Raw genomic sequence first — 23,240 nt, forward strand, 5'->3', positions numbered from 1 at the left:
ATGTGGGGGCAAAGGAACTGTAAGGGGTAAGTAGACTGGAAAGATGGGAGGGAGCAAGTTATGAAGGGCTTTGGATGCCAAGCAGAAGATGTTATAATTAATCTTGGAAGTGACAGGGATCCACTGAAGTTTATGGAACAGAAGGGTGATGTGGTTGCCCTGCGCTTTAGGAAGATCACTTTTAAAGTTAAGTAGAGAATGGAATGGCATGGGGAGAGACTTGTGGAAGGCAGACCAACCAGTAAGCTACAGTAATAGTCCAGATGAGAAGTGATGAAGAACTACACCAGGGTGGCAGTGTCAAAGAAGAGGAGGAAGCATGTATGAAAGATGTTATGAAGGTAAAAATTTACAGGCCTTGGAAACAGATTGGATATGGGTATATGTGTGAGTGTGTATGTGAGAGAGAGAAAGTGTGTGTGTGTGCGTGTGTGTGTGTGTGTGTGTTAGAGAGAGAGAGAGAGAAATTGAGGAGTTTAAGGACGACACCCAGGTTTTGAATCTGGGTCACTGGGAGGATGGTACCCTTGATGGAAATGGAATTTAGAATATGGCAGGGTAAGGTGAGAAATTCAGTTTGGTCTACCAGACATATAGTTAAAGTTGTCCAATAGGCAGTTGGAGATGAAAGACTAAAAGTCAGTAAAGAGGGTAGGGCTAGACAAACAGACTTAAGAATCATCAACGTAGAGATGATAATTGAATCTGTGGGAACCAATGAAATCACCAAGTGAAATAGTACAGAGGAAGAAGAGAAGAGGGCCCAGGACAGACTTCTGTGGGATACCTACAATTAGCATGTGTAAGCTGGATAAAGATATAGCATAGGAGACTGAAAAGGGGTAGTCAGGCAGAAGGAGAACCAAGAGAAAATAGTGTCACAAAAAAAAAAAAGAGAGAGAGAGAAAAGAGAGACTCAAGAAGACAGTGATTGGTAGTGTCACAGGCTGCAGAGAAGTCAAGAAAGATGAGGTTTGAGAAAAGACTACAGACGTGGTAATGAAGAAATCATTAGTAACTTTGGAGAGTAGTTTTGGTTAAATGATAAGGTTAGAACCCAGATTGCAAAGAATTAAGAAGGTGAGAAGAAAGAAAGCAGAAGTACCTGCTGTAGACAGTCTTCTAAAGGAGTTAAGCCACAAAAGGGAGAAAAAATATGTAGTAGGGATGGATGGATCACGTAAGGGTTTTTTGAGGATGGGGAAGAGAGTGGCATATTTTTAGGCAGCAGGGAATCAGCCAGTAGACAGGGAGAGATTGAAGATAAATGAGAGAATGGGGCTGATACAGGGGACAATACTGGAGAAAATGGGATGAAATGGGATCCATTGTGGTCATGGAGAGGCGTTAGCCTTGGCAAGGAGAAGAGACTTCATTATGTGAAAACAGAGGTATGAGGCGATGGTGGCAAAAGGTATCTGGGAATGGTGAGTTGAGGAGGAAGGGAGAAGAGAAAGCTCTTGGTGCCTGATCTCAACTTTTTTCAGTAAAATATGAGACAAGGTCGACCTATGCTTTCCATCACTTGGTGGCTGTGTAGAGGATGGACTGGAAAGGAGAGAAACTGGAAATGGAAACCTAAAAAGGAGGCTATTTCAATATTCAAGGCAAAAAAAAGGAGAATTAGGGTTGTGGGCACATGAGAGGAAAGAAGGAGATAGATGTAAGATATATTGTGGAAGGAGAAAGAACAAGACTTGGCAACCAATTAGATATGAGGGGCTGAGAGAGGAGGGAAAATCAAGGTTGACTGATGCTGCAAATATGGGTGACTATGATCACAGAGCTCTGGACAGAAATAGGGAAGTCGGGAAAAATTATTTATTTTGGACATGGTGATCCAATTTCTGAAATATTTTCATTATTGGGAATATACTAATACATGCTTTTGCCAGTAACTGAACTATTATTCCCTTAATCATCTCCAATTAGAAAAGCAGAACATAACTAAAAACATGGTACAATTGGAAAAGCACTAGGTTTGGGACCAGAGAACTGAGGTGAGACTTCCATCTGTAGCTGTGGAATCTCAGACAAGTGACTCTCTGTGGCCTTCAATTTCTTCCTCTGTAAAATGAGGATGAAGTAGATGACCCCTAAGGTCCCTTCTAGCTGTAATTATATGATCCTATGATTTGAAAAATAGGATGTTTGTACAGCCTATTTGATAGGGTTTTGGGGGATCAAATGAGAAAAGCATGTTGAGTACCAACTACATTGAAACATGCCAACAAGAACTCTCTTACCTTGGCTCCCAGGCAGCTCTCAAAGTCTTTTTTCATTTCAGATATTGCTACTTTATCTTGAGGTCTTTTGGGTCCACTGCAGCAGGGTACCACAGTTTTCAAATCTAACTCCACAATCTGCTCAAAAGAACTCTAGGATTTACTAATAGACCAACAAAGAAAAAATATTAACTATATAAAAATTTTAAAGCAATGTAAATCTTGAAAATATTAAAATGTGCCATTTCCCAAATGGTTCTTGAAGTGAGATAGAATGAGGCAGGATACCACATTCTTTTTTCTCAGCAGGATCTAAAGCAGGCACAAATAGTTTGCTTTATTTTGGAGAATGGAATAAACCCATTGAAATGATACACAAAATTATCCCTCTTCTATTTTTCTCTTCCATCATGAGTAGCACAAGGTGAACTGAAATGCATGACAAAGGTCCTACTGGATTGAACATTTTCTTTGGGTGTCAAGTGAGGAATTCCTGGAATTCTGCTCACATGGGTCAAGATACACTATTATTCATTTCACTCTCTTGCCACGATTTCATACGAAACCAAACAATGTCTGCATTTGTATCCTAGTATCAATCCTTGGCTACTAGGAAAGTTTGGTTTTAAATTGGAAAACTATGAGAAGGCAAGGATGAGGAAGAAAAACTATTTTCTTTACGAGTAGATTGAACAATTATAAATTTTCATTTCTCTTCATCCCTTCTCCTTCCACCCCTTCTCTGTGGCATAATGATGATGGGTCCCCACCTTTTCAAGACTCCTCCTTAAATCTCATCCCTGTTCTAATCACCTTTCCTCAAGGCCCCTTGAGGTTGTTCCCCTTGCAACTCCTCTACTGCCAATAAGAAAAATTCCTTCCACTTCCTCCTTGTTCATATGAAAGCATTTGCCTCTTCCTTGTTACTGCTATCTACCAACTTTTGGGGTAGCTAAGTGGTACAATGGAGAGAGTGCTGGGCCTGGAGTCAGGAATATTCATCTTCATGAGTTCAAATTTGGCCTCAGATACTTGCTACCTGTGTGACCCTGAGCATAAATCATTGTTTGCCTCAGTTTCCTCATCTGTAAAATGAGCTGGAAAAGGAAATGGCAAATCCCTCCGGTATCTTTGCCAAGAAAACCCGAAATGGGGTCAGACATGACTGAAATTACTGAACAACAGAAAAAACAACTTTTTAGGACATTCTAACTTTGCCAAAGACTGTAATGTCTTCCTTTCTACCCCATACCTCGCCACTGCCCTCAAAAACATCAATATTTATCAATTTCTCGACATTTATGACTCCTTTATCCAAGTTAAACTATACTCCACGGTCTTACTTTAAAATTCAATTTCTGAATTATACCTCTGAGTTCTATAATTTTAAAGTTCTACTCTCTCACTACCACAGTAAATTTTTTTTTAAGGTTTCAGCACCACATTTTATTTGCTTTTTCTTTGTGACCCCGTTTTGGGATTTTTTTTTTAATTCTTTTTTTATTTAGTAGTTTTTATTTTTCCCCAATTACATGTAAAAACAATTTTTAACATTTGTTTTTAAACTGAGCTCTAAATTTTCTCCCTCTCTCCCTCCCCACCACCTTAAGAAGGCAAGCAATTTTATATAGGTTATACATGTGTAGTCATGCAAAACATACCCATAAGTCATGTTGTGAAAGAAAACACAAGACGGGGGGGGGGGGGGGGGGGGACCCAAGATGGCGGAGGAAAAGCAGTGACTGTCTTGAGCTTTCTCTCAAAACCCTCCAAATACTTAAAAAAATGGCTCTAAACAAATTCTAAAGCAGCAGAACCCACAAAAAGAGAGAGTGAAACAAATTTCCTGCCAAACACAGCCTGGATGGTTGATCAGAAAGGCGTATCACGCTGGGCGGGGAGAGGAACGCAGTTCAGTGTGGGCACACAGGCCACAGAGACCCTAGAGCAGGCCTCAGAGGACTGAATCGTGGGCAGCTGTGGCGGTTTCCAGACTTCTCAACTCCTGAACACCAAAGACAACTTAGAAGATCAGTGGGAAAAGTCTGTGACTGAGGTGAGAGAGGAACTAGGTCTCTGCCTCAAGTCTCAAGCACGGCCTGGGGCCGTGGCTTTTTCCTGAGCTTCGGGCCCACAGGGAGGAACAGAGTGGCTGATCAGAGGGGAATTGCAGGAATCTCTTTGCCAGTGCTGAGGCAGGAATCTCTTGCTTTACCAGTGCTTGGATCTGGGTCACAGTTCTATGGGGCGGTCCTGGGGCGAGGAGGAATGCTGGTGCGGTGGAGCTTGTTGTAGTGGTAGAGAGAAAATACCTCGCCCCTTATCATACCACCTTGGAAGAACTGAAAATTTACAGGTCCCTAGAAGTACCTCTGAAAACAGCTGTACAAACCCCCAAAGCCTGGGACAGTACACTCTTCACATTGGAAGCAGACTTTTACCTTAACAAAGAGTTTAAAACTCAAGTAATTGGCTGGGATCACGAGTAAGCAGCACAAAAAGAGTCAGACTATATTATCTTACTTTGGTGACAAAGAAGATCAAAACATACAACCAGAAGAAGACAACAAAGCCAAAGCTCCTACATCTAAAGCCTCCAAGAAAAATATGAATCAGTCCCAGGTCTTGGAAGAGCTCAAAAGGAATTTTGAGAAGCAAGTAAGAGAAGTAGAGGAAAAACTGAGAGTGATGCAAGAAAATCATGAAAAACAAGTCAACAGCTTGCTAAAGGAGACCCAAAAAGATACTGAAGAAAATAACACCTTAAAAAATAGCCTAACCCAAATGGCAGAAGAGGTCCAAAAAGCCAATGAGGAGAAGAATGCCCTAAAAAGCAAAATTGGCCTAATGGAAAAGGAAGTCCAAAAGATTACTGAAGAAAATACTTCCTTAAAAATTAGAATAGAGCAATTGGAAGCTAGTGACTTTATGAGAAATCAAGACACTGTAAAATAAATCCAAAAGAATGAAAAATTAGAAAACAATGTGAAATATCTCATTGGAAAAACAACTAACCTGGAAAATAGATCCAGGAGAGAGAATTTAAAAATTATTGGACTATCTGAAAGCCATGATCAAAAAAAGAGCCTAGACATCATCCTTCAAGAAATTATCAAGGAAAACTGTCCTGATATTTTAGAACCAGAGGGCAAAATAGAAATTGAAAGAATCCATTGATCTCCTCCTGAAAGAGATCCCCAAAGGAAAACTCCTAGGAATATTGTAGCCAAATTCCAGAGTGCACAGGTCAAGGAGAAAATATTACAAGCAACCAGAAAGAAACAATTCAAGTATTGTGGAAACACAAGCAGGATAACACAAGATTTAGCTGCTTCTACATTAAGGGACCGCAGGGCATGGAATATAATATTCTGGAGAGCAAAGGAGACAGGATTACAACCAAGAATCACCTACCCAGCAAAACTGAGTATAATCCTTCAGGGGAAAAAATGGTCATTCAGTGAAATAGAGGACTTTCAAGTATTCTTGATGAAAAGATCAGAGTTGAATAGAAAATTTGATTTTCAAATACAAGACTCGAATGGAACATGAAGAGGTAAACAGGAAAGAGAAAATCATAAGAGACTTATTAAGGTTGAACTGTTTGCATTCCTGCATGGAAAGATGATATTTGTAACTCATGAGACCTTTGTCAGTATTAGGGTGGTCAGAGGGGAAAAAATTATATGTACGTATATATAGATATAGATAGATAGATAGAGGGCACAGGGTGAGTTGAAAATGAAGGGGTCATATCTGGAGAATAAAATTAAGGGGTTAGAGAGGAATATAATAGGAGAAGGAGAAAGAGAGAGGTGGGGCTAAATTATCCCACCAAAAAAAAAAAAAGCCAGAAAAGAAAAGGCTCTTACATTGGAGGGGAAATGGGGGAAGGTAAGAGGGAATGAGTGAATCTTATTCTCATAAGATTTGACTTAAGGAGGGAATAACATACACACTCAATTGGGTGTGGAAATCTGTCTTACCCTACAGGAAAATAGGGGGGGAAGGGGACAAGAGAGCAGGGGAATGACAGAGAGGAGGGCAGACTGGGAAAGGGAGTAATCAGAAGCAAATACTTCTGAGGAGGGACAGGGTCAAAAGAAAGAATAGAATAAATGGGTGGGCGGGATAGGATTAAGGGAAATAGAGTTAGTTTTTCACAGCATGTCTACTATGGAAGTGTTTTGCATAACTGCACATATATAACCTATATTTAGTTGCTTGCCTTATCAATGAGGGTGGGTGGGGAGGGAAGAAGGGAGAAAATTTGGAACCCAAAGTTTTAAAAACACATGTTTAAAAAAAATGTTTTCATATGCAACTGGGAAATAAGAAATACAGGAAATGGGGTACAGAAATCCATCCTGCCCTACAGGAAAATTGAAGGGGAAGGGGATAAGAGAAGCTGAGGAGAGATAGAAGGGAAGGCAGACTAGGGGAAGGGGTATTTAGAATGCATGCCATCTTGGGGGAGGGGGAGGGGAGAGATGGGGTGAAAATTTGGAAGTTAAAATCTTGTGGAAGTAAATGGTGAAAACAAAAAAATAAATAAAAATTACTATTAAAAAAAGAAAAAAAAAAAAGTTCCTCCTGGAGTTGTTCTATAGCAAGTCATTACTTGCTTGCCATCACTATATTTCACTATAGCAAGGCCATTTTTTTCTATTATTTATTTGTTTGCTTGCTTACTTGCTTGTTTATATTTATTCATCATTTATTTATTATGTATGTATTCATTTATTTACGTATTTAATTCAATTCAATAAACATTTATTAAGCAAAAAAAAAAGCAAGCACAAGACAAAAAAAAAAACCTCAAGAAAAATAAAGTAAAAAAAAAAAGTATGCTTCAATTTGTATTCAGATACCATCAGATCTTTCTCTGGAGACAGATAGCATTTTTCATCATAAATCTTTCAGAGTTGTCTTGGATCATCGTATTGCTGAGAATAGTTAAATCATTCACAGCTCATCATCTTACAATATTGCTGTTATTTTGTACACAGTACATTTCACTTTGCATCAGCCCATGCAAGTCTTTCCAAGTTTTTCTGAGAGCATTCTGCTCATCATTTCTTATAGCACAATAGTATTTCATCATAATCACATACCACAACTTGTTCAGCCATTGCCCGATTGATGGGCATCCCGTCAATTTCTAATTCTTTACCCCAGAAAAGAGCTGCTATAAATATTTTTGTACACATAAGTCCTTTACCTTTTTTTTTTTTTTTAAACTTCTTTTGGGATACAGACCTAGTAATACCACGGTTCTCTTAAATCTATTTCTACTAGAAATTTGTCCCTATTTTCTATTCCTACTATCATCATCCAAGTACATGCCTTCATTCCTACCCACCTATACTACTACAAGAGTCTAACAGATCTTCTACCCCCATTCCTTCTTTTTTCTAATCTATCCTTTATCCTAAGATTATCCTAATCTTTCTTATAGCAAAAATCCTCAGTGGTTTAGTGCTGCCTATCGAGTTAAAGTTCAAAGTTCTCTGCCCGGCTTTCAACACAAAGGTTTCTAAACCAGCTCTTCCCCTCCTCTTATCTCCCCAGGGATACAGGAAATATTTGGTAATTAACTATGTGATCTTATTATAATATCCCATAAATTACAAATTGATTAACAATAAATTAAATAATAAAAATTTGGGTGTAGCTTTAAAGAAAGTTATCTATTTCTTATGTGCATATGCATAATAAAACTCTAGAATTTATTAATTTTTTTCACATTGAATAAGGGTTTGGGTTACTGAGGGACTGAAAAAAGTTGAGAACTCTAGCTCTACAACCTTTCAAGCCTTATCTTACCTCAGGGCCTAGTTAAATGTTTTGCCTAGAATATGTGCCTAATAAACGCTCACAGGATTTGCTGTTACAGGATGGAAGTGGACATTGTCAAACTCTCCCTTAGTTTTCGGTAGATAAAATGTACTCCTTACGTGGAAGGGGACAGGGATAATTCATAAAAGGAGCACTATGAACATTTTCAAAAGACATGCCACAATTTTCCAAGTATGTTTCCACTGTCACTCTCATTATTTTATACAGAGACATTTACAGCTCATTTGTGCTTTTGTTTTTAAGCCTTTGCACTCTTTGTTCTCCTGAAGTTGTTTTATAGTCATTGTCTAATGTCTTACACATATACCAGGAAGAAAAAGACATACTGTAAATCAAATTCCTTGAAATTGTATTTGAGGGCAATTGTTTTCATACCTGGGTAAAATCTGGGTCATGAGATGAATCACTGAAGTCTCTGAACATTCCTACACTTTGAAGGTACTTCTGAATATCCTTAACTTTTTTTTCATCACGGCCTACAGGGAAATTTTAAGCAATTAAAGGTAATAGCCTTAATACATCCCAGCCAAAGACTGTAAATGTGTGAATTCATCAATAAATATAAAGCTGTAGAAAAATGCTAGTGATTGGATGATTTAACTGACAGTTCTCTTCAATAAACCAGTCAATCAACAAGCATTTATTAAGTTTTTACTATGTACTAGGTACTCTGCTGAGCCAAGGGATATAAAAAAAGGCAAAACATTGACCCCAGCCTTCAAGGACTTCACATTCTAATAGTAAGAGACAACATACAAACAACTATGTATAGGTAAGAGATTTGAAGTATATATGAGAGGTGGGGTGGTAGCAATGGTGGCTTGTTGTTTGAAGGAAGGGATAGGGAAAGGAAGGTGGGATTTGAACTGAGTCTTGAAGAAAGTCAAAAAGTCAGGAGGTGAAGTTAAGAGAAAGAGCATTCTAGATATGGGTGGGGGGGAAGCCAATGAAAAGGCAAAAATTCCACAAACAGTCTTTTGAGGTCCTGACTCAGCCAAAACAATGTAGGTTAAGCCTTATAGAAATGATTATCTTTACTCTAATTTCTGAGGCCAAAAATGTTTCTGGTAAACATCCTTTCATCACAATATTCACTGATTCCAAGTAACTTTCCAAACTTTAGAAAATATTGCTTTTATACCTTGACCCCTCAACACTTCAAAACTGTTATGCAATGAACATGAAGAAAAAAGGAAGCGTCAATAGTAACATATTCATAAACGAAGCAGAGACAGAACTGGAAACATAGGTTTACGATCCAGGGTTCCACGCTTTATTAAGCTAAGCATTCACTTTCTAGAAAGATTTTTCACTTCCCACTTACCTGTTTGGAGGAGGTACTTGATACTAACTTCATCCACTGGGAAAAATGCAGCAGTTGCACCATACTCTGGACACATGTTGGCAATGGTGGCTCGGTCAGCAATGGACAGCTGGGCTACCCCTGGTCCAAAGAACTCGACAAATTTACCCACTACGCCAACCTGGCGAAGGTGCTAATAGCAGAAATGACAAAAAAAAAACCAACAAAAACCTGATATCATTTGAATCCTATATTAAATATGTAAAAGCAGGTATATATTCATGTGCCTGTAAGACAAAAAAATGTGTTCCTATAAACCAGTCTTGAAGGTAAACACTACAAAGAAAAATAAACTCACACAGTATTTTAAAAGAAATTAAGTCAGCTTATACCTTTCCTTGTGAAAAGTACTGTGGTAGCAAAAATGAATTAAATTCTTTTCTGTTCATCCAGAATAAATTTCTACTTGTTCTGAATGAGTAGGTGACTGGTTTATTTCCAAGGCTTCAAAATGAAATTATAGTGAATCTGAGACCAGGTTAAAATTAGATCTGGCAAAAAAAGAATCAATCTGATTCACTTTAGCATATCTATACAATTTCACAATAAGTGACCAAGACCTTACCATTCAAGGTCTTTGTCTAAATGTGTCAGCAAAATTGGCTGATTCTTTTCATTACACCAGTTTCCACCTCAATTGTATTTACCAAAGAATAATTTGTACAAAGTAATCTTTACCTAAGATTAGTCATAAGACTGAGGTTCAAGTCCTGAATCAGATGCATACTGTGTGGCTATGGGCTAGTCACTCATCCCTTCACTATCTAAGATATCTCAAAGGCTCTAAGTTGCAGCTGAGTTATTAGTCTGCTTGGAGGGTGGTGAAGCTGCTTACATCTCTGCAAACATAGGTCCACAGCAATCCATCTCCCTCTAAAACATTTATACCAAGCTCAGAAAATCACTGTAAATTTGCTAGACTATAGAATCATTCAACACGACAAGATAGTTGGCAGACAAAGTAGATTTTGAAATCTTATCCTCCAATAAGCTCAAGTCAAAAATAAGAAAGAGGCATTTAAAAAAACAAACCTCATCAACTTCCAAAACATTCAAAGTCTCCATAATGTGCAAGAGGAAAGGTATTTATATAATTATCAATCATTCTTCTAGGAAAAGTCTTTCAAATAGAATCTGTCTTCTTTTCACATGGTAAGCAGCCCTGCTCTCCTAAAAAGGAGGTCTTGTGAGATCCTGAGAGATTAGTGTCTTTTTAATTTTCCAGAATTTCAAATGGAAAATTTACTGGACACTGCAAAATAACCCATGTCAGAAAACAAGAAGTACTATAAAAATCAGATATTTCTTTCAGAAATACACCTGAAACTTACTTGGCAGCTATAATTTAAAAAGAACTATGTAGTAGTGGTATCATGAAATTAATATAGCAATTAATCTGAAGTTTACCCACCTCCAGAATACTCTCCAATCCCATATATGCTAATGCTTCCTATAATTTTTAAGGAGTCTATTTCCTATTTCCCTCATCCAATAGCATAGCACTGTTTATCATTCTTACACGCCGAAAATTATAAAATGAAAGCACAGTTACCTTGGTGATTGTCAGCACTATATCTGTGGAAGTTACCAGAGGATCAGGATTTCCCTGCAGCTTGTAACCGAATACTTGAGGAAGCACCATGCTGATTGGCTGTCCCAGCATGACAGCTTCTGCTTCTATTCCGCCCACACCTGAAATGAATGACTTAATGTGATTAATACTTAAATAGGATAAGAAGAGAGACAATCAATTGTCAGGACAAAGAAAGCAGATTCTTTAGTGTATTATTATTTACAGTGTCTTCCAGCAGGGGTGCAATAGCCACTAAAATAAGATAGGCATAGGGACTAGACCTGTGATTTCATTCACATAGAGAATTCCTCAATGAGAACTCCCTCTACCAGTTCAGGTCAGCACCTTACCATCTTAGAGCAGACCTGCACAACATATAGCCCTCAGGCAGCTTGTGGCCCACCAAAGGATTTCAGGAAGCCCTCGAAAAATGTAGAGGATGTAAAATAAAGTAAAAATGTAACGAATGCTTTGTCAGTGCCCTGCTTAACCCACCTTCTACTAGTCATTGCTGTGCCCGTCATGTAACTTGGCAGGTAGGTTACCCACTTTCTCCCGTGCCTTGGTGACCCAAGCCAACCAACCACCATCAGTCTGTCTTTAGTCTGAGAGAGTGAGAGTCATATCTTTCCACTGTGTTTTCAGCCATTACTAAATGTAAACAATAAGAAAACCTCAAAAATGTATTAAAACTTGTACCGCTTAACAAAAGAATTTTTTTAACATTAATGTGATTCATGATAAATAAGTCTTAATAAGTATAATTAAATGATATTAATTGAAATTTCCCTTTTTTAAAAATATGGTTTATTTGCAAAATAGTTTAATCATTAATCATACCTTTACTTGGAAAGTGAGCAGCTAAAAATCTATCTGCAGCCCAAAGAAGTTTAGTTTATTTTAATTCTGGCGAAGTTGTGCAGGTCTGTCTTAGAGAAATGGCTTTGCTCAGTCCCATAGCCAGTAGGTATCAGAACTTCAACCTAGGTCTTCCTGGCTTTGAGGCTAGCTCTCTATGGACTACATCATTGCTAACTCATCATCAGCCAAAATACTAAAAGAAAAGCAAACTTAGCTTTTGGTCAGAACACTCTGCTGAAGCCAAGATCCTATGTTCAGTCTTTTTGCACCATAATTTGCTTACCAATGCACAGCTATAGACTGTATCTCTAATTATCTTATTGATCACAGAGGACTCAGATGGAATCAGTGTGAATGGATCAGGATAAGTCCACCCACACACAACTGGAAAACACATGCCAAAGCTTTTGTACTACTAACAAGAGGCCATTAATGCCTTCATATTCATCCTTGGAAGACAGCCAGCACTATTACTAAGCCCAGGCACAGAGAAGGTTAGTAATTTGCAAAATATCTCATACATACAGTCTGACAGAGTGAGAGTTTAATAAATACTAGGGTCAATGGGATCTAGAAACTACAACTTTGGAATAGGAAACATCAAGAATTCTTCCTGGTGTTATTATTTTCAAACCAGCAAGTAACAGGTAAGAACCTGAAAGTGTACTTACCCCAACCTAGAACACCCAAACCATCGATCATTGTGGTATGTGAATCAGTGCCCACCAGGCTGTCTGGATAGTAGTATCCATTCTGATCAAATACCACTCTTGCCAAGTACTCTAAATTCACCTGGTGGATAATCCCTGAGCCGGGGGGAATAATCCTCATGTTGTAAAAAGCCTGGGAGCCCCACTGAGATAAAAAAAGGAAAACAAAACTGAGTATCTGATATACACGTAACACACACACACTGAAAAAGAAAAAATCCAACTAAATTCTGATCCTACCTTTAAAAATTCAAATCTTTCTCTATTCCTTTCAAATTCTAGGTCTTGGTTCTTCTGTATACTATCTGGCCTGCCAGAGAGAAGAATAAAATGTGTAAATATAAAGGTGTGAGACAATCTTTCATGTGTAATCTGATACCATTCGATTTACTCCACATACTAGTACATCTGAAAAAGTTTCAAGTGGATATTAAGTGAATTAATTACTCTAGAGAAAAAAAGGAAAGGTGATAAGTAGAAAAAATAGCTATATTACAGTATGGCTTCACATGATTTCTATGATGTTTCTTAATTCAACAAAAAGGTAATACATATTAACTAAATTTACATATTCAGACCAATCTAACAACGAAATTTTATTCCTGGTGACTCAGGTTTAAGGCATCTGCAGTAGGAATATCACATGGAAATGACAGAAAAAAATCCTTTTTCGCACCAATTATTCCTAATTAGATATTGACAGACAGCCATTTCATTTATATTTATGGATGGGAAAATAAGACACAGTGATATTAAGTGATGTGTCCAATCACAGCCGATTACAGAACTGACTTCCAGGTGAATGTTTTCTGCAGAGACCTGTTCTTATTTATCTCTAGGGCTTCCCCACTGACTATCACAGAGTGCTCCCTTCCCCATTCCCTTTTTTCTCCTTGCCACATTTTTCTCACTCCACTCCTCCCAAGGTAAAAAGGAAGGAGGGAGGGAGAGAGGGAAGGAAGGAACAAATGAAGGAGGAAGGGAAAGAGGGAGGGAGGAAAGAAAGGAAGGAAGGAAGAAGAGAAGGTAAGAAGGAGGGAAAGAGAGAAGAAAGAATGGAGGGAAGGAAGGAAGGAATGGCAGATTGAGGGTCAGAAGGCTTGTCTTTCATTCCATTCCCAGCTCTTCCACTCACTATTCCTGTGAGCACAGGCAAATCACTTCACTTCATTCCTCTCTCAGTTCACTCATCTTAAAATGAGTGGGTTGGATTAAATTATTGCTAAGGACCCTTCTAATTTTAAAGTTCTATGATCTGAGGCTGCTTAGCAGTACTCCTCTACTCTTTCTGACTCTCTATTCAATGACCCATATAAGGACTTCTCCAAATTTTTTTCTCTCTTCTCAAGTCCCCAATTTCTACCACACAGCAGACCTGGCATTCTACTTTGCTGAGAATATTTAGGCCATCCAACAGAAGATCCCTCAACTTTTTGGCATCATGCTCTATTTAATCTCTTCTGTCTCAGGAAGACAGATAACCCTAATCCCTACAGGCATGGTAAATCCCTTTTGGCTCATGCTATTGATTTGAATCCTTTCTGCTCTACCAGGCCTTTCTTCAACAATCACCTTCTCTTTCAACTTTATTTAATCTTTCCATTGACACTGGCCTCTTCCCGTTTACCTAAACACTTACTGAGATTTTCCAGTCCTAAAAAATTTTTTTTCGACTTCATCCCTTCTCTGTTTCTTTTCATGGCTGAACTATTACACTTGTCACGAAAAGTTGCCTATGTATAACACTGCCATTTAGATACCATCTCTTCAGTCTTCAACCACTTGCAATCTGATTCCTATCCCTGCAGCTCTACTGAAACTTCCCTCTCATAGGTCTTCAGTCATTTTCTAATTGGCAAATATGATGGTCTCTTTTCAATGCTCCTAATCCTTGACCTCTTCAAATCATGAAAAACTGATGACTATCACCTCCAGGATTTTTACTTCCCCTTTAATCCTCCATCGGCTGAGTACAAAGTACTACATGAGATCCAAGGAAGGAAAAACTCCTTATCAACTAGGGGAGAAGAGAAAGGTGAGATCAAGGAAGACTTCTTGGAGGATGTGATGTCAGAGTGAGACTTACCTCATATTACTTTGTATTATAATTGGAAAGAGATCACGGGATAGTGGGAGTGATGGACTTAGAACCAAAATATTTGAGTTATGGGCCATCTCTAGTCATCCTGATCTATATTTTGCCACTGGACTCAGATGGCTCTGGACAATAAATCTGTTATGAACAAATACATAGAAAACTAACTCATTTTGTAGAAGACAATTTTAAAGACATGCAGAGACTGACTTTTTATGATGTTTCAAAAACAAAGGGGGAGGGAGATTTAAAAGAAAAGATGAACTATGCCTTTGTTACTGAAAAAGGGAACAAATAAATATTAGCAACTATGAATCCATATGCTTAATTCTACACCTCTAGAAAATCTTTATGAAAATGCTGCAAGGGTATTCCAGAAGAGAACAGTCAGGATTTTCTTAAGACAATTTTAAATAATAAACCACACTGTCATGGTCACAAGACTAAGTGTATCTTTAAGAACCCACAGCATGTTTCATTTCCTGTGTACTGTAAAGAAGGCTGTTACTACAGTCATATAGGACAAATCCAAATCCCACTAGCTGTAGGCAGTTCACTTAATTTGTCTGAGCTTCCATTTCCTCCTTAGCGATCTAAAACAGGAATAATATTTGTGTCACGAACCTCACATGATTGTGAGGACAGAGGACTTTGTAAACCTAAAAAAAAGTGCTACATAAATGTGAAAAATTATAGGTCAAACTCCTACTTTCTTATGACTCTCCAACTTAACATGGTCCCATGGATCCTCAGAACACTCATGAATTCTGTGATCCAGCCAAATTGGTTCCCATGCCTTTTCAGTGACTATTTCCCACTCCTTGAAATACTCTCCCTCCTCTTCTTGGAATTCCTAGCTTCCATTAAGGCTCAGCTCAAGGACCACAACCTACAAGAGTCCTGTCAAAAATCTTGCAGTTGTCCTTCTCTCACCACTCCCAAGTAGCTTGGCAATGATTTTGCATATATTTTAATTTACTCATTTGGTTCTCTCCATGCCAACCCTCCCCCCATCAACACCAGCAGAATCTAAAGGCCTTGAGAGCAGAGACTTTCAGTTTTGCCTCTATGCCCAGTGCCCAGCACACTGTAGGCACTTAAAAGTGTAGTTGCATTGAAGTGAATTGAACCTAGCTCATTTAATGGATGATATGAAGATTATAAGGGGGAACATTCGTGTACTTAAGACAACAAACTGTATTAAACGGGTACTCGCACAATTTTCACAAATTAAGCAGTGTAGGCTGTTGTTCTGATATGCTAATTCCAGATAATTCAAGTCTATACATTTTACAAAACAGTACCTCTAGTAAGCAGAACCAAGAAAACTATATACACAGGCCACAGTAAAGTTAACGGAGAGAGCAACAACAACAAAGAAACAATGCTGTGTAATTTTAATGACCATGGACACTCAGAAAAGTTGAAAAAATACATCTTCCTCACTTCTTTGCAGAGGTGGGGGACTATTGATGTGGATTATTATAAAGAATGTTAAACTCAGTAAATGTGTGGGTTGGGTTTTGTTGAACCATTTTTTTCTCTTTCAAAAAAAAACTCCTTGTTACAAGGTAAGGTGGAATCTATTTAGAAATAAAGGTGATATAAATTGTATTGCCATTTTAAAAGATAGAAACCCTGCTAGGCAGTAGTTGGTTATGCTGGTTCTGAGACTAAGCAAAAGTACAAAGGAGGAAATGCTTCCTAGCCTCTGGTATCCCTTGAGGCATTTGATTTTAACCTCACCTTAGGGTCAAAGCTCCAAAGGAATACACTAAAACTTATAGATAAGATCAATGAAATAATGCATTCTCTTACATAAGTGATTTATCAGTTGGTTCTTCTAGTGCCAAATCCTAAAAGGTTTTTTTCAGGGGGAGTGGCTTTGGAATACATAAACCAAGATAACAATAAACTCAAATTTCTATCTGGCTTTAAGGTTTGCAAAACACTTTTCTGAAAACAATTCAGTGAGGAAGCCATTTCACATATTATTACCTTCCCCATTTAACAAATGGGGAATCCATATGTTCAGATAGCTACGGCTTCTGATTCTAAGTTAATCAATTTGTCCACTATCCCACAGCTGTCTCCTTATTGCAAACTCTGCTATATATTCCTAAAGACAGGTTATTATTAGTGTTCATTTTTACTATTCAGAGCAGATCAAACTCCTAGTAGAAAAATCTCACCACCCCCTGCAGTTCTTTGCTAGTTAAATTCAGGAGACGGAAAGTTGGCAAAAGCCCCACAGTACATAATTTCTTGAGACAGTTGGAACACATTCCATTGAATGACTTACAAAAATGAAGGATCAGACCTAGAGGTCAGATTTAAAGAAAAACAACAAAAACTTTTACAATCAATCTGTTCTTTAATTTCATGAAGAATCTCTATTTCCTAGATTTCAACATCAGTATGAAATCAAAGTTCATGCCTGGATTTTTTTTTTGTCTTAGCAATGTTTTATTACTTTAATGTAAATTAAAAGGTCAACAAGATAGCAATGTGGGAGGGAGTTAATGTCTACAGAGGGTGGGGGTGGGGGTGGAGATATCAGCTAAAAAAGGCCACACTATCAACTTATTAACTGGGCAAAAAGCAAGGAGTAATCAAGCAAATACACGTTTTCTAAGCACCTACTATTTGCCAGACACAGTGGATACAAAAAAAAAAAAGTAAACAATTCCTGTTCTCATAGAGCTTACATTCCATTGAGGTAGACAACTTGTACATATGTAATAATATAAAGAACAAATACAAAATGAGTGCCAAGTAAAGTTAAATACAATCTGTACAGGTGATAGCTTTTAAATACATACATATACCCTTTACTTAAATTTTATTCTGATGTCAGATAATGTTGTGCAGGTGGCTCAAGGCTCTCTAAGGATACACCAGTGGAATACAGTTCTTACAAGGTCCTATAGACATCAAGCTTCAGGTTCTCTGAGGACCAGGATGGCTACAAGGTAATTTTTTTTATCCACTATAATTCTCTAAGACCATGTACTGAAGATGTAGCAGACTTGTGATAAGCATGGAAAAGAGGCAGCAGCAAATACTAACAAAGTCTTAGACTGTACACACACACAAACACACACACACACGCAGCATGTAAAGATGAATACACATTTGCTCTGTTAATTCCATGTCATTCAAATATGTTCTTCATTTTCTAATGCAGTCTTTTATGTCAGATCACTGAGAGAAAATAGCACCACAAGACTCCATTCAAGAGGAAAATGGCCTTCGCATTCTTTGTTACTACTTTTATTTTGCCAGGGGGACTTTTAAAATAATAATGGTGAGGATGATGATGATGAAGATAGATTAGATAAAGTGATTTGACCAGGATCGCATAGCTAGTTAAGTGCCTGAAAGTCTTCAGGTCCAGGTCCAGCACTCTATCCAATGTACCATCTCATCCTCAAAATAAAATGAAAAAGATGTTTTTCTATTTTTAAAATTAAGTCACTTTTGAGGAAGCCAGTAAATTAAACTATGAGGAACTAATTTCCAAAAAAGTAATCATGGTCTATCTCAATCATGAATATGTGTTAATGACTAAGAGTGAAAGGAAGAACTGGCAAGTATTTCATTCATTTATTCAGTTTAGATAGTCAATTCAGTGAATTCAATATTCTTAGGGAATTATAGGAGAGGGGTCCTGAATATTTCTGTCTCATTACAGAATCTGAGGATTCAAAGCCAGGATTCATTGGGTATCATAAACGAGAATAACAGGAAGTTAACGGAAGAATTGACCTAGGACTTCATCCAGTCCACTCCCCCTTGTGTTACAGGTGAGGGAGCTAAGCTGAAGCTAAAAAGGTAAAGACATTTGCCCAAGATTCACCCAGCAAGAGAGTGGTAAAGCTGAAACCTGGGTCTAATTACTCCTGACCCAATGCCCTCCCTCACTCTCTGTAGAAGCTGTTGTGTACAAAGCAGAACATGAGATATTTCTCTTACCTTCTGTTGAAATCAACCTGGATGGAATGATCAATTACTAGATCAGCAGGACAAATGGGGTTTATTTTCTCTGGGTCCCCTCCTAACTTTTTCACAGCATCACGCATTGCAGCAAAATCAACCACAGCAGGCACACCCCTAGGAGGAAAAAATTAAGCTAAGAGCAACTTTTAAAGACATCCGTTTTCAGGAGTCAGGGGCGGGGAGTGGGAGAAGGAAGAATTAAAATATGAATGCAAATGTTAAGTGCTTCCTTCCACTGAAAACACTGGCAATTTGACTTAGCAGAAGTGCATGGCTTTGAAAAATGAGGGCATTCAAATTCATTTCTTTAAGCAGAAATCACATTTGTAAGTAAGTAACCAAGTAATAAGGTTAATAAGTATGAAGAATGCATTTATATGATTGTGAAATGACTGTGATTATGGTTATGCTATTATTAACACAGCATGTATATTGAATTATCACAATATAAAGAGAATCTATCAAGGGAACATCAACCAACAAGCATTCAGAAGGCACCTCCTATGTGTCAGGAATTGTTTTATGCACTAGGGCTACAAAAGCCAAAAAATAAAACATGTCCTCAAGGAATTTATATTCCAATGGGGAAAACAACGTGTGTGTGTACACATATACATAATAAAATAAAGGTAATTTCAGGCAGCTGGGTGGCACAGTGGATAGAGAGCCAGGCCTGGAGTCAGGAAGACTCCTCTCCCTAACTTCAAATCAGGCCTCAGACACTTACTAGCTGTGTGACCCTGGGCAAGTCACTTAACCCTGTTTGCTTCAGTTTCCTCATCTGTAAAATGAGCTGGAAAAAAAAGATGGTAAACCACTCTAGTATCTTTGCCAAGAAAACTCCAAATGGGGTCATGAAGAGTTGAACTGAACAAAGAGGTAATTTCAGTACCTTTTAGCTTTCTTTAGTCCTCTTACAACCACGATTATTTTCAGTGAATGATAAAGACTGAAGTAGTGATCCAGATCACACCTCAAATTTTAGAAAGAACTTTAATAGAATAGATGCGACTCAGAAAAACAGGATGTAAAGTCATTTTTTTTTTTTAGTGATTCTCTCCATTTCCATAATAAAATCTCAGATGTCTTACTTTTGTAAAAAGTTTGGTCTTTGGAAGGAATGAAATCACATTTTTTTTAAAGTGATGGAGCCTTCCTCTCTTCTACAAAATGAGAGTTATAGTTTTATGAAAGAAAAAGACAGGGAGAAAAGAGGCTCTTGTTGGGAAATGACTGGCTCCATCACTGATGCAGAAATGTAGTCCTAGGAGGACTGAGAATAGAAGCTGTGATGAGGTATAAATTAGGAGAGAGGCTACCAAGAATAGCATATTAAAATTTGAGAAGAGACTAAATGACAGTTACTAGGTTAGAAGTGTGCATTATATTTTATGAAACACTACATTATTAAATACATTATAGATTGAGAGAAAGAGAGAGAGAGAGAAGGGGGTGAAGATCAGAGAAGCTCAATTTGAAAAGAAGGAATATTCTGAGCTAACTCTCCTTAGTGCTATTTTTTTTTCCTACCTGCCTGTAAAAGATTCATAACAGTAAATACTTCCTTTCCCACAGAATCTCAAATTGAAACACCTTGAAAATCATCTAGTTCAATCCATAACAGACTAAGAATTCCCTCTATAATAAACCAGAAGTAGCTATCCAGGTTCCATTTGAAGACTTCCAATGATGGGAAAAAATCCACTACCTCCTGAGGCAGACCATATTGATTTTTGATAGCTCCAATTGAATGGAAGTTTATCCTTATATCAAGACTAAAACTAAACCCCTGTGATTTCTGCCTACTGCTCATGGCTCTGTCCGCTGGGGCCAAAAAGGATGAAATCTAATCCCTCTTCCCCATGAGTTCCACATATAGGCCATTCAAGTACTTGAAGACAACTTTAATGTCACCAGTAAGCTTCCATGCTTCAATCTATCCATTTATATATCCATTTATCCATTTATAACATGAGCTCCAATTCTGTCACCTTATTGGTCACTCTTCTCTGGATGACTTCTAGTTTCTCAATGTTCTTCCTACAATGTTACACCTAGATCTGAACAAAGTATTTCAGATGTAGTGTGTCAATACTCTTGTTCTGGACATTATGCCTACATTAATACAGCCAAAGATTGCATTAGCTTTTTGGCCTCCCTTGTCACTGTTGACACATATAGATAGCACTTTGCTAAAATTCCCACACTTTTTTTTGAAACAGGAATTATTGTCTAACCACACTTCTCTCACATTATCCTTGTGAAAATGATTTTCAATCATCATCTCTTAACACTCTAATTTTCAACCTCTCCTTATCCACTGGTTTCTTTCTAGCTAGCTTCAAACATGCCTAGATATGCCCCCATTCTTAGCTATACTCCCACCTCTGTACCAACTGCAACTTGATAAACACACCTATTATACCTTTATTGATAAAAATATTAAAGAGTACAGAGGCAATGACAGAGTCCTCTCTTTGCTATTGCTACATTACTAAAGACTTCTCTCCAAGATGACATCAAATACCTTACTGATTATTCATTCAGCTTATTTTGAATGTAACATGCTCTCCTATCATCTAGCCTGTCTCTTTACATCTTGTCCGAACAGCAAGTCCAAAAAGACTTAGTCAAATGCTTTTTCTCACCTTAATGCAAGCTTCGAGGACTTCATGGAAAGACGTGCTAAGACTGGAGAAGCAGAGAAGATGGGCACAAGGCAACTGAATTCAACAAACATTGGCTAAATAGTATGGATATTTCAGACTCACGTAAAGTCTTGCAGAATAACTCGGGCAGGCTTAAATGGTACTTCTATATTCTTATGCTGCATCACATTCCAATTTAAAATGTTTTCAACATCAACCTTCTTCACTAAGAAATCATCACAGTTCCGGATGGCTGCCTCTAGGAGAACTCTGATAGAAAATGGTAAGTGTCCTAGGAAAAAAAGAAAAAAAAAGACACAACACATCACCTAATTATGAGACTTTCCTCTGAAGGGATGATGTGGACAGATTTGCTAAGAGTATCAGGTTATTGTACAATCAGAATAAGATAATTTGCATCAAATCTTTCAACAACCAAGATTACACTGAGGACATGCCTTGTCATCAAGAAAGTTTCAGCAAGAGTTCAGCTCAGTTAACAACTTTACTTCAGCTCAGTCAGTTTCCTTGGATTCTATTAACTGGAAAAAGTTTTACCAAGTCATCATTTAGAGGCAGTCTGCTGTAGAAGACAGAGTGCTTCCTAACTTGCAATTAGGAAGACCAGGGTCCTCACGAGTTGACTGAGTTGTCATTTTACCTCTCAGAATCTTCATAAAATTACTTGAGACTGATCTCAAGGGTTAGTCTGATTGATGATTGATTTCAAAAGCAATCTTTGTCGATGGAAGAAGTTCCCTACAAAAATCATTAATCCTTTCTATATTCAGAAAACATTAGAAAGTACTCTGAAGAGAAAACTGACAGCTAAGATTCAAGAAACATTTTGTCCTGGACCTGTGATTTCATTGATATAGGAAAGATTTCTCAGTAAAGAACTTCCCTCTTCCAATGCAGAGCTGCACATGTTCTGCAACTTATAAGTGTTAGAGAGTGGCCTGGGTCCCTGAGAGGTCAAATGATCTGCCCAGGATCACATATACAGTGTCAGAGGCAAAATTGGAACCCAGGTCTTCCTGGCTCCAGACTTCTATCTACAACTCCAGGCTGTATCAAAAAATGTTTAAAAAAAACCCCCACAAAACTCTAATATTATTATGATTAAGAGCAAAGTATTAATCTATTTCTGCTTTAAAAGAAAAATAAAATCCCTAACACTATGCAGAATGATCACTAATACTGGATAGGAAGACCCAATGAAGTTAATAATACTAATAAGAAACAAGATTTTGTTTTTATTTATATAATAAAAGGTCTATCTGCTATAGGAAAAACTGTACAAGTATTGTCTGGAGATATTATGATCCTCTTATAATGAGTAAATGTCAATTGAAAAGGGAGATTTGCCTAAGTGGGGCAATTAAGTGGTTTATCCAAGGACATTTATGTGTTTACTGGAAGAGCTTTAAAAAAAAATCAGTTTTCTTGGCTATCAATCCTGAGCTCTGCTATCAAAACAGGATGCTTCATTTCTACTCACTCCTTCCAATTTCTTGTGTTCCCCTCCTGAGTCAGTATAACTTTAAAAAAAAAAAGCTATGAAAACAAGATACTTTTTTTTTGGTAAAAGGTATATTCAGTTTTGTTTCCTTACCATATCTTGAATCCTCCAACTTATTCAAATTGAAGAACTTTTTTTCTGGTTCCTTGGGATCCAAGGGCTCAGCAAGGTGTATAAAAGGGTTGCTCATGATTACAGATAGTTAAATGTCCCTGCAAGGGAGAAAAAAAGAGGTTAGGGATGATCAAAGTTCAATTTGTAAAACCTTTCACTTCTTTTAACCTCTCAGTTACAACCCAACGATGTCATTTTTAACTTTAACTGTGTAATATAAATTCACTCAAAAATTGCTTACTTGTTATTATGTTAAAACTGAGAAATCTGG

General features: G+C 37.6%; 1 protein-coding gene across 2 annotated transcripts in view; it reads right to left on the reverse strand.

The window, feature by feature from the left end:
* Positions 1-23,240, reverse strand: part of ACO1 (aconitase 1) — a 93,792-nt gene that overhangs the window by 34,152 nt on the left and 36,400 nt on the right. The window contains exons 2-10 of one of the 2 annotated variants that reach the window (XM_027839369.1): positions 22,949-23,067; positions 21,457-21,625; positions 18,662-18,799; positions 12,832-12,901; positions 12,553-12,736; positions 11,000-11,139; positions 9,409-9,580; positions 8,460-8,560; positions 2,247-2,363 (exon numbers count right to left, since the gene is read on the reverse strand). In XM_027839369.1, coding sequence (XP_027695170.1) covers positions 2,247-2,363; positions 8,460-8,560; positions 9,409-9,580; positions 11,000-11,139; positions 12,553-12,736; positions 12,832-12,901; positions 18,662-18,799; positions 21,457-21,625; positions 22,949-23,045 — 1,188 coding nt within the window. In that variant the 5' untranslated portion in view covers positions 23,046-23,067. Of the gene's footprint in view, positions 1-2,246; positions 2,364-8,459; positions 8,561-9,408; positions 9,581-10,999; positions 11,140-12,552; positions 12,737-12,831; positions 12,902-14,677; positions 14,807-18,661; positions 18,800-21,456; positions 21,626-22,948; positions 23,068-23,240 lie in introns of those variants that run through there. The other variant, XM_027839370.1, reaches the window with a different exon arrangement.

The sequence above is a fragment of the Vombatus ursinus genome, unplaced genomic scaffold (genome assembly GCF_900497805.2).
Source record: "Vombatus ursinus unplaced genomic scaffold, bare-nosed wombat genome assembly UNPS02014832.1, whole genome shotgun sequence".
Lineage (NCBI taxonomy): Eukaryota > Metazoa > Chordata > Mammalia > Diprotodontia > Vombatidae > Vombatus > Vombatus ursinus.